General features: G+C 37.8%; 1 protein-coding gene across 5 annotated transcripts in view; it reads left to right on the forward strand.

Moving 5' to 3' along the window:
• The window catches only part of eif4g1a (eukaryotic translation initiation factor 4 gamma, 1a), a 96,589-nt gene that overhangs the window by 45,346 nt on the left and 38,834 nt on the right, over window positions 1-12,409 (forward strand). For all 5 annotated transcript variants that reach the window (XM_063045684.1, XM_063045688.1, XM_063045687.1 and 2 more), the window contains 5 exons: window positions 65-146; window positions 1,003-1,767; window positions 4,810-4,901; window positions 7,663-7,855; window positions 11,359-11,492. In XM_063045684.1, the coding sequence (XP_062901754.1) occupies window positions 65-146; window positions 1,003-1,767; window positions 4,810-4,901; window positions 7,663-7,855; window positions 11,359-11,492 (1,266 nt within the window). The remainder of the gene's footprint in view (window positions 1-64; window positions 147-1,002; window positions 1,768-4,809; window positions 4,902-7,662; window positions 7,856-11,358; window positions 11,493-12,409) is intronic.

Below are 12,409 nucleotides of genomic sequence, written 5' to 3' on the forward strand. Positions count from 1 at the left end.
GGAATATAAACAATTGATATTAAGTGAAGTTTATATCAGTCTTCTGTCCTTTCTCACTTACCAGTCTGCAGGAAGTTTAGAAGGAGGTGGTGCTGTACAGGCAAATGGGGAAAGTCCTCATCCGGTAGCAGTCGTCATCCGGCCAGGTGAGTTGAAAAGCTCAGCTGTTCAGTCCAACATTGGAATGAGGTAGCAGTTTGATTATATCGACAAAATGATGGTACATTTTCAGTTTGGGTAGTCATTAACCAAACTGCCAAATGTGTTGAGATTTGGCTCCTAGTATATTCCTGTAATTGATTTTTAAATTCAAGCTTTGGGGAGCTTTTCCGAGTAACTGTATCCAAATAATTTAGTGTCTTATACTGCTGAACTTCAAGTTTCCATTGCTGGGAGCTTGATTAATTTATCTGTACTAAGTTTACTTATTTTATCATTTTGATGCCTGTGCCAATTTTCTTCAGTTATGTAGAGCACAAGTGCACTGCAAGCAACTGCATTTGGGCTAGCCACCACAGGAGTGATAAAATTCAATTAAAAAAAATTCATAGTAAACTGCAAGTTATTTCCTTGCATGGGCGCTGATTGTCTTTTGAATTGCAAAGTTTGTTTAAATTTTGGTAAATGTTTATTTACTGGATTGTGTTAGATGTTCTTCAGTGGCACAAGGTGACTGCTGAACTGTTAAAGTCATAAATTCACATACTCAATGTTATACAATTGGATGCAATCTGCCTTAACTTTTGCACATTGGTTGTTTGTCAGCCTTTGTTTAAAATTCTATTATATTTAACTTCCTTTAAATGCTTGCAAGAAATTAATTTTAAGGTAGTATATGGTAACGAATATGTGCTTCAATAATAAGTTTTACTTTGACTTTACCTAGGGCTTATCTAGACAATATATCATCTTCACCATGATGTCTCTCCTCACAACTCATGATCAGTTTCGAGTTTTATGTGATGTTTCTAATATTAATTGATTTTTTTTTCATTTTCATAGATAAGCCAAAGTCTCCTGTTGTGATATCTAAACCATTAGAAGAGCTGAACCAACTTGAGAAATCTGTTTCGCCTGAAATTGTAGGAGACAAATCTGAAAATAACACTAAACAAACAGACTCTGAAGAAGTGCAAGAAACTCCAATCACAGAGCCGGAGGACACTACAAACATTGCAATATCTTGTGATGTGACAGTAACAGATTCTACGCCACTTGATGGCGGTGATGATGAAATGAACCCTTTGGCAGAACCTCCTACTTTGCCACATGTAGCTAAAGAACTGCAGAAAAGTGAAACAGAGGTACAAGAGCTACAGAAAGAAGAAGTGATTCCAGATGAATCTTGCACGAAAGTCTTGACAGTTGAAAGTAATGGTTTTACGCCAACACAGGAAGTTGAGCCTAATCAAGAATCTGAGCCTTCACTTGAACCCTCACTTGAACCTGTAATGGATTCACCCATTGCACAACCTGAAGAACCAAAATTGACTAATGGCCTAGAGCCTTCAAAAGAGCAAGAATCAGAAGTTTCAGATGCTCAGCAGGAATCTCATATTAGTCCCATTTCTGAGCCTGAAACATCAAAATCTAAAGAGAATGAAGAAGTCTTGGTATGTCCCAAGGAGAAAGAGGAGAAGGAGAAAGAGAAAGAAGAGAAGGAGAAAGAAAAGGAAGAGGAGGAGGAGGACTCTGTAGAAAACCAAACGCAAGATCCCTTGCCATCAGCAGCTGTGTTATCACAGACTAATGACAATTCTATGCAAGGTATTAGTAATAAATATTGAGAGAATTGTATAGCATTACAAGGAAAGTTTAGTGTTAAGTATGTGTTGATGCCTTGCATTCTGAAAGGATTTGCGTGGAAACACGAACTGAAGTTAAATTCTATTGCCTTTAAATTCCTTAACTTCTCTAATGTGACATGGAATGAAAACGAAGCTTTATGTCTTTACATAAGACCATAAAATATAGGAGCAGAGTTAGGACATTTGACCCATCGAGTCTGCTCAGCCATTTCATCATGGCTGATCTATTTTCTCCTCTTAGCCCCAATTTCCTGTCTCTCTCCTCCGTATCCCTTCATACCCTGACTAGTCAAGAGTCTATCAACCTCTGCTGTAAGTATACATAAGGACTGGGCCTCCACAGCTGCCTTTGACAACAAATTCCACTGATTCATCACTCTCTGGCTAAAGAAATTCCTCCTCATCCCTGTTCTAAAAGAGCACCGCTCTATTCTGAGGCTGTGTCCTCTGGTCTTAGACTGTCCCACCATAAGAAACATCCTCTCCACATCCACTCTTATCAATGAGGTCATCCCTCATTCTTCTGAATTCTAGTGAATATAGGCCCAGAGCCATCAAATGCTCTTCATAGGACAAACCATTCAATCCTGGAATTGTTTTCGTGAACTTCCTTTAAACCCTCTACAGTGTCAGCACATAATTTCAAAGAGAAGGACCCAAAATTGCACACAATACTCCCAAGTGAGGTCTTACCAGTGCTTTATAAAGCCTCAACATTACATCCTTCCTTTTAAATTTTAGTCCTCTTGAAATTAATGCTAACATCGCATTTGCCTTCCTCACTACAGACTTTACCTGCAAATTAACCTTTAGGAAATCCTTCACAAGGACTCCCAAGTTCCTTGAGCCTCAACTTTTTCTCACCATTTAGAAAGTAGTCAACCCTTTCATTTCTTCTACCAAAGTGCATGACCATACACTTCCCAACACTATTCCATTTGCCACTTCCTTGCTCATTCTCCTGATGTGTCCTGCAGCCTCTTTACTCCCTCTTATCTTTGCTATCGTCTGGAAACTTTGCAACAAAACCATCAATTCCATCATCCAAATCATTGACATATGATGTAAAAAGAATCTATTGTGACACAGACCCTTGTGGAACACCACTAGTCATCATGTGGTTTGATAGATAATGCTGTCTGCTTGTCCTTCATTGCTGGACATAAGCATTGGTATACTTTCTCCAGGTTTAAAAGTTTTTAAGGAAAACTACAGTTGTGAATATTATTCCTTTGTCATGGATGCAAAGCACATTTTAATTGCATTGAGTTTTGACTGGAGGGGGTGCAGGAGGTCAGAGTCAGTGGAATCAGCGTGAAATAGAGGCAAGGCTTTCAAGTGAAATGATGGCATATTATTCTAATATTGTCAGTCTTGTCCAGAGTGATATGGTAGCGATTATGCTATCAAAGTAATAATAGTGATATTAATGGTAGGTTGATGCAGTTCACCAACATTTCTCAGTGTAGAGTAGATGCAGAGTCTAGGCACTCTTCAAATGATCTACTCTTAACAATAATAATGAATTAACAGAACCTGTTTTGCAGCAGAGAAGGCCAAATGATAAGACCTAATGATAACAACTCAGGCATTTTCTTCCGTCTTAGCCATGAAGGGTCATTTTTATTTACATATCTAATTTGCTTTTTATTTCTATATGTTGCATTTGAATTACAATTCATTTTGGCAGATATTTATGTTGCAATTTCATAATGCTGAAGTTGAGATTAGTCACATTCAGAAAGATAAACCATCTTTTTGGTAAATCTTTTCAAGGTAAATATTAATTTAATTTAGTAAACAGAGTTAAAGCATACAAAGTAGTAACATCAGATGTCAGTTTAGAGGGCTACAGTATTTTCATGAGCTAAATAGCTAATAAAACGAGAATTAATTAAAAGCTAAATTGGCATTTCAAAACAAACAGCAAGAACTTGTACATATAAAAAGGAAGATGCTGGCTAAATTAAATATAGGAAACCTGTTGAGTGGAACTGGGGATTAATAATAAGGAAGCAAAGAATTAATTAAAGCCAGTACTTGGCATCAGTCTTCATGGTTAACATTTAAGCCCAGCAAGTAGTAAATTAGCCGTGTGGTTGAAATATAGAGAAGTATAGGCAGCTTCTGGGTTCCAGGAAGGAGTGCATTCTTTGAAGAAAGCCCAGATCATGATTTTTCATAACATCTTTTTCATTTATGCACGCATCTTGATATGTAAGTTGTACATTTCTTTTTTCACAAATCCTGTGTGAACAGATTTTATCTACTACAGAAATCAGTTCCCAATAATTTGAGAATTCTTTCAGGACAAATTGTTGCTACCAGAATAGCAGTCTTATCAATGTCGCCAGTATTTGTTACTCTAATATGGGATATTGATGATGCTGGGCCTAGAGTACTGTGCACAGTTCCCATAAGAAAAGGTATATTAGTATTGGAGGTAGTCTAATAAGCCAATTTCTGGGACAATAGGTTTGTCATATGGTAAGCAGTTAAAAATGTTACACTTGATTTCCTTGAAGTATGAGCGGTGGGTGATCTTACTGAAACATACAAAATCCTCGGTGTAACAGTAAATGTTGACAAGAGGGGCAATTGAGGAAACAGTAAGAATAGAAGTTATTTAAAACTTGAGTTGCACAGGAATTTATTTTGGAGGGTAGTGTGTCTTTGGAAACTAGATATATTTAAAGAGGGGATTGATACATTCTTGAACAATGAGAGGATTGAAAGCCATGTGTACTGGAACAGAAGAACAGTTGAGGGGGAAGATTATTTTGTATTGTTCTCGTGTACTGAGTTTTTAAACCAGTAGTTCATGATTCAACATTTAATTTTTCCAATGTGGAGTTAGTTCTCAGTTTGCAGTTAAATTTAAGATTATAGTCATGCTGATCCTTAATGGGCTTTACCTTTGCTAATTATTATAGAATGATCGCATTTCTCAACCATCGTTTATGTGTGTTGTCAGTTCACTGAAGACATTTTTCTTTTTCAGCTGCAGCTGTATCGGTGCCAAAGAAGAAGAGGAAAATGAAGGACTTAAACAAGAAAGAGGCAGTTGGAGATCTGCTTGATGCTTTCAAAGAGGTATTTGTGCTTAAACATAATGTACAAGTTAGAAATACTACTTAAATGCAGGATCCAGACTGTCAGTGTCTGTATCATACATCTGCTAAGATGTGCAATCATTAACTCATCACTGATTGTGGAATTACCTAGCTTTTGAACCCTCTGCTAAAAGTATATTATAATGTAGATGTTGCTCAGATCCTTTTGAATTTCAGACCTCTGGCAAGGTTGTTCTTGTTACCTGATGTAAATACTGATACTTGTTTTGAGAGTTGAAAGGGGATGGGATCGAAGGGAAGAGGCTTTAGGAAAAGAGGTCTCAAGGAAGGGGGTATCTGGAGGTGGGAGTCTTAGCAGGGGGTGGCAGAAATGAGTGAAAGAGCATGTGGTTTGTGTCTATGTATCTGGGCAGTGAGCATTTCTGGTCTGTGTTACCTTGGACCTCCTCGGCATTTCCTCACTCCAAACAAATGTGGTAACTGGTGTGCAATGGTCATAAAGTTTGTTAAAGTATAAAGCATATATTTCTTCCATATACAATATATATCTCAAAGTATTGTATATGCTGATGTGTTGTTTTTATGGTAACATGCTGAGAAGTTTAGACACTATTTTCTGCATCAAGACTTAAATTAAATGCCAATCTAGTTGGCCTCCTGAATGACCTATTAATTGTGGTCTTGGCTACCTGGGTAAAGACCATTAAGTGGTGGTCATCTGAATTTGATTGCAGTTATTGTCTCACTTCAGACACTCCGCAGTTTCATGGAATACTGATCCGTCTGAGGTTGACTTTGTGTATCAAGATTGCTGTGAGCAGATGGCTTTGATTCAATAACTGAATAAAAAAACAAAACTAAACCCCTATCCATCCCAAGAGTTTTCAATATATTCTGGCTTAAGAATAATGTGGGACACTGTTTAGTATCTATGATAGTGTCTGCAGATTGAGAATTGAGAATTGAGACTTCCTTGCTGGAGACTTGGAACCACTGATCTGTCAATTTGCTTACTATTGGGGAAAACACTGAAATTTGGAGTTTTAAGGGTGAATCTTGTTGACTGCATAAGGGGGCACCAGTGGATTTTTTTGCATTTGGATTTACAGAAGACTTTCTCTAAGACTTGATGAAAAGGATTGGAGTAGCAAAAGACTGGCTAACAGGAATGAAAGGGCGTGTTTTGGGTTGGCAGAAGTTGATACTTGCAATCCGCAAACTTGGAAATGTATTTCAGGTTCAGTTATGGATTTTTCTGAAGGAAAAATAAAATCCAAGTTTGATTGCACAAAAGTGGGATTGCATAGTCCAGAGGCTTTATGGTATTTTGAACAAGCTGAGACGGCAGGCAAAAGCATGGCAGTTTTTTCCCCTACATTGGCAAAGAAACAATATTGCTGGTACTTAAGGGCTGATACATCAGGAGATGACATTCAAAGGGATCAGTTCATATTACTTTATGCTAATATTCAGAAGCAGCTAGGAAGGCAAATTACGTAGAAACATAGAAAACCTGCAGCACAATACAGGCCTTCGGCCCACAACGCTGTGCCGAACATGTACTTACTTAGAAATTATCTAAGGTTACCCACAGCCCTCTATTTTTCTAAGCTCCATGTACCTATCCAGGAGTCTCTTAAAAGACCCTACCATATCCTCCTCCACCACTGTTCCAGGCAGCCCATTCCACACACTCACCACTCTCTGTGGGGGAGAAAAACTTAACCCGACATCTCCTCTGTACCTACTTTCAAGCACCTTAAAACTGTGCCTTCTTGTGATAGCCATTTCAGCCCTGGGAAAAAGCCTCTGACTATCCGCACGATTAATGCCTCTCATCATCTTATGAGACAGGTTGAGTGAACTCAGCCTTTTCTCCTTGGAGCGACGGAGGATGAGAGGTAACCTGTTAGAGATGTATTAGATGATGAGAGACGTTGATCATGTGGGTAGTCAAGAGGCTGTTTCCCAGGTCTGAAATGGCTGCCACAAGAGGACACAGGTTTAAGGTGCTGGAGAGTAGGTACAGAGATGTCGGGGGTTAAGTTCTTTACACAGAGTGATGAGTGCATGGAATGGGCTGCTGGCAACGGTGGTGGAGGCAGATATGATAGGGTCTTTTAAGAGACTTTTGGATAGTACATGGAGCTTAGAAAAATAGAGGGCTATGGTTAAGCCTAGTAATTTCTAAGGTAGGGACATGTTCAGCACAACTTTGTGGGTCGAATGTCCTGTATTGTGCTGTGTCCTATTCTCAAAAGGCATGCTCCCCAATCCAGGCAACATGCTTGTAAATCTCCTCTGCACCCTTTCTATAGTTTCCACATCCTTCCTGTAGCGAGGTGACCAGAACTGAGCACAGTACTCCAAGTGGGGTCTGACCAGGGTCCTATACAGCTGTAACATTACCTTTCAGCTCTTAAGCTCAATCCACAGTTGATGAAGGCCTGTTGGGTTTTATTACATTAAAATTTGAGTACAAGAACAAAGTCCTTCTATAGTGTATATGGCCTTGCTGAGAACACTTGGTTAGTGTGGACATACTGTATATTAAAAACAGGTTGGTCTTTTAGTCCTTTTAGGACTGAAAATAATTTGCTCAGAGTGATGCATCTTTGGAGTTCTTTATTCCATGGAATAGCAAAGGTTGAGCGTTTTCAGGATTGGGGGAGATGGCATAATGAAATCCAAGTTTGTGTTTAGGATATGCTTCTCAAATACTTAGCAGCCATTTATCTGAAACGCAACTTTCACACTGAAATTCTATTTTTTTTTTGCAGCCTCAATTCAAAGAGCCTGCTGCTGAGTCTGCTGCCCAGCCTGCTGCTGTACCGACTGAAGCGGCTGAACCAATTGCTCCGACTCGTGATGAACCAGAGGAAACCTGGGAGGAGAAGGAGGATAAGCAAGATGTAGAAAATGTCAAGCCAGATGGAATTAAGTTGTCGGATCAAAAATACCAATATAAAGAAGGTGAGTTATTATTTTTAAAAAACATTTAAAACGATGGATCTTGTTGATGGGACTGTATCTTGCTAAATGGAAAATTTCTAACTTGATAAAAGTGTTATTAAAAGCAAAATAGAAATGGGGGCTCAAAGTAATTGGCTATTGTTCTCAATTGACCCCTTTTTTCGCTACTTTTTAGTCCATTGTGTATCCATTGATTTGAGCACAATGAAAACTGCTGGACTCTGCTACTTATTGTTTTGAGCTATCTTGCCTTTTATCAAATTAAGTGGTTGTTTGCCACAAGGTGGAGATAAACTAATATAAATTTGTGTTTAGCTGAACACTAGGCAAAAATATTGCAAGTACTTAAGGTGCTGATCTGTATACTTGTTGTTCTCACCTCCCCCCCCCCCACATTGAAGATCAATGGGCTGAATATTGAGCCAAAACAAAATGCATGGTCGTTTAATTTATTTCCGTATACAACTAAGGATTTGGGAGGTGAGGGTAAACTGAGCGGAAAGTGGTTTTCCCTGTGAAAAGTAGCTATGACATTTATGCAATGAGACTGTTAGCTGTTAGGGCAATTTGCCCTATTCTATTATGCTGCGTATGTGCGAAATATTTAATTATGTTAATGCTTTGTTTATAGCTAAATTTTTATGTGCGGAACAATCTACTCTGAAGTTCTGATTTCAGTTTTGTAGCTTTGTCAACTTTTTCAAGGCAAATTGTTTTGGCTGAGTCAATTTGGGTATAGTACCAGTAAGAATTCTTGGTACTAGGTATGTAACATCTACATTTGGTAACCTCTACATAAAATGCATACTCTTATTGACTACTTTCATGAAAGCCAGAATGCTTTCTCATGAACTCTTGTGAAAAGGAGTGAGACGGTTTATGGTATATCTTGCATTTTGCACTCCTTGGATCAAATGACTGAATCTGCCCGTAATTGTCACTATTGATTCAGTAAATATGGAAAAAAAGACTGAAGAAGCAATATAAAATACTCAAGCCAGGCAACACCTTCGGATGGCAAAAGAATTGATGTTATAAATCAGCCGTCTTTATCAGTTGAGGTTTGAAAGTTTCAAGACGTAGATAAAATTGGCAAGGAAAGTCAAAACAGGTCAGTGGAAGGTAGAATATTGAAAGTATCAAAGTACAAACTTCAGAGTAAATTTATTATAGTGTATGTCACCATATACAACCCTGAAATTCATTATCTTTTGAGCATACTCAATCCATAATAGAATAATAACCATAATGGAATCAGTGAATGACTACACAAACTAGGGCGTTCAACCGGTATACAAAAGACAACAAACTGCAAAGAAAGAAAGAATACTAAAAAATAAATAACCAGTAAATATCAAGAATGTGATTATGAAGAGCCCTTGAAAGTGAGTCCATAGATATGGGAATATTTCAATGATGGGGCAAGTGAAGTTAACCCCCTTTGGTACAAAGGCCTGATAGTTGAGAGATAATTGTTCCTGAACCTGGTGGTGTGAGTCTTCAGGCTCCTGTACCACCTTGATGGCAGCAGTGAGAAGACAGCATGGCCTGGGTGGTGAGGGACTGCATTCCTGTGACAATGCTTCGTATAGATGTGTCAGTGGTGGGGAGGGATTTACTCATAATGGACTGGGCCATACCCGCTACTTTTTGTAGGATTTTCAATTCACAGGCATTGGTGTTTCCATACCAGGGTGTTATGCAGCCAGTCAATACACTTTCCATTATACTTCTATAGAAGTTTGTCAACTTTTGAGATGTCATGCAAATCTTCGCAAACTCATAAAGAAGTAGAGGCATTAACGTGCTTTCTTCGTAATTGCACTTCTGTGCTGGGTGTAGGACATGTCTTCCAAAATAGCACAGAATTTAAAGTTCCTGACCCTCACCACCTCTGATCCAATGAGGACTGGTTCATAGACTTCTGGCTTATCAGTCAAGATATGAAGATAGTTTCAGGATGAAAATATTGATTCTGCAATTGGTGTAAATGAAATAGAAGAATTTTTTCTCCAGAGGATAAAAATACGCATTGACACAATACTATTCCTTTCTCTTTCATGCCTCTTTACAGCCAATGAGGTCTTTAGAAGGTTGTTTGTGTTCCTGGAAATGTAGCAGCCAATTATGCATACAGCTGGCCTCCACAATCATGACCAGATTGTTTATAAATAATATCGTCAAGATAAATGGTGTGATTTTGAAATAGTGCTTGGCGTTCTTTTATACCCATTCAAAGGCAGTAGTTCTGGATATAGGATCTCTTCTGCTGTTGTTAGTGTTGGATAACGCTTAAATGTTGCTGGATCCGTATGTTCCTGATCTGGCTTGAGCAATGCAGTATATGTGATACCAAGGACAGCAAGTAATTGTAATTTTATTTTTGTCACTAATTTCACTTGATCTGTGTTGTATTCTCTGCAGCTCTGACTTGCAAGTCAGAGCCTTTACAGTCAAGCATTTGCATTTTTTTTTAACAGAATCACTGTAGCAACTCCACTTTTCACTTACATTCTCTTTGAATATGCTATTCTTCCCACCTTCTTTACTATTAAAACAAAATTGCTTTGGTCTTTCCCAGCTTTGTGAAGGATCTTTGACCTAAAATTTCAACCCTGGGTGCTGTCAGTCCTGCTGAGTGTTTCCAGTCTATTTGATTTTATTTCAAATTTTCTTCACTCGTTCTTTTGCTTTTCAATAAACTTCAACTTGTCTTCCATACTGGCTAGATTTTTGGTACCAAATTGAGGTTTAGTGAGAACCACTTTGCTTATGGTGTGTCATGTTCTGGTGATTCATCAGTTGTCCTATTCTGGGATTTTCAAATCTGTCAATAAGCATTATTCACTCCAGTGCAATTCTCTTGGTAAATGTTTTTATATTGTTAATATACACATCACTAGACCGATTTATTTTTAGTGCAGAATTCTTTTGGTGCTGTTGTAACTTGAGATGCTATATTGGCTCAACTCCTGAGAATCCAAATATAATATTTTAATATGCTTCAGTTTAATTTTATTTCCCAGTTTTTGACCTTCTAAAGCAATGTATACCATTCATTTATTATAAGTAACTTTTCAGCAAGACACTAAAAATCCCAGAAGCCCATGTAGTAAAAGAGCGAGTATAACACAATTTCAAATCATATCCAGGACCATGACAAGTTATAGTATGAAGTTATCTAATTAGGTTACTGCAGTTGCCAAATTTTTGTACTGTCTGTACTTCATGAAATAACTTAATTTAGTTACTATGGTTCTGATATGTGCTGGAGGTTTTTCTAGGCTTTCCATGTTCTTCAATTTGGCGAAGTTTACAAATGCTTATTGCTTTGTCTTGTGGAGTTAGAACTAAGGGAAGTGGACTAGATCGGTCATTTTGAAAGGGAAGTAGGCTGCTGCATGACTTTTGGGAATGGGGAGGAAGGAATGGAAGATGACTGCAATGTAATTTAATGCTGAAATAGTATTTCCAATTTTAACTATTGTAATTCACCCCATTAGAAAATTGGAAGCCACTTAATCCTGAGGATAAGAAGAAATATGACCGTGAATTTCTCTTGGGTTTCCAGTTCATCTTTGCTAGCATGCAGAAACCTGAAGGTCTGCCAGCAATTAGCGATGTTGTGTTGGATAAGGTATGCAGTTAACTTGATGAGTGTAGTTTCAGTGTTAAGCATTTTTAAATAACAGACTAAATGTAATTTTTCTGTAAATAGCCTTGACTTTGTAAATTTGTTACTCCTCATGCTGCTCTTTAACACTAACTATAATGGCCTATTTAACCCATTTTGGTCTTCGTTTTAGCATCTTGAGCTTAAAACATTTGAGTGAAAGGATGAGCGGGAGTGCAGCACAAAATATGTATGGCTGATGCATAAAAGTTGATTTTTTTTTCTGGTTCTGTGTAAGAATTTCAGTCTTACTCCCTTTTAATCTGCTTTCTTGATGTCATTGATGCTTGATACTCCATCGTCAGAGTTTTTGCATATGTGGTAAATTGAGGGGTTTTCTGTCATCTGGGATGTGATCAAAGGCAGTAATTCCTCCATATTAATGGTATTTAAACTAACCTGGAACACATTTTAATGCTGCATCACAATAAATGCCAATCCATGCCAGTTACCTGGTAACAGTATGAGAAACATCAGATGATTTCTACACTCAGTCAACAATCTCTGGAGGATTATCTCCACTTGATGCAGAGATAATTATAGTTTTTTTAAGAAACATTCTTTCAAACCAAAAAACTGGTAAAAATGGTTGAGAATTGTACTGATGATCAGTTCTGAAAGGAATACTACAACTTCTATTATGATAGGTACAATGACCTTAGATTGTAGTTCTGTGGCACGGTTCTCAAAATCATTCTGGAGCCAACTGCTGCTATTACTTAGTACAGTAAAGCTTGTTTTTTTCCAAAGTTTTGTAATGTTTTAAAAAGAGGTTTTAATTCAGTATATGCTAATTATGTGTTAATGGTACTTGAATCATGTCATTGCCATATGATCTAAACTAATGTGTAGAATAGACCCTTTAAGTTCTTTCATACAAC

This window comes from Mobula hypostoma, chromosome 4, assembly GCF_963921235.1.
Source record: "Mobula hypostoma chromosome 4, sMobHyp1.1, whole genome shotgun sequence".
NCBI classification, from domain to species: Eukaryota; Metazoa; Chordata; class Chondrichthyes; order Myliobatiformes; family Myliobatidae; genus Mobula; species Mobula hypostoma.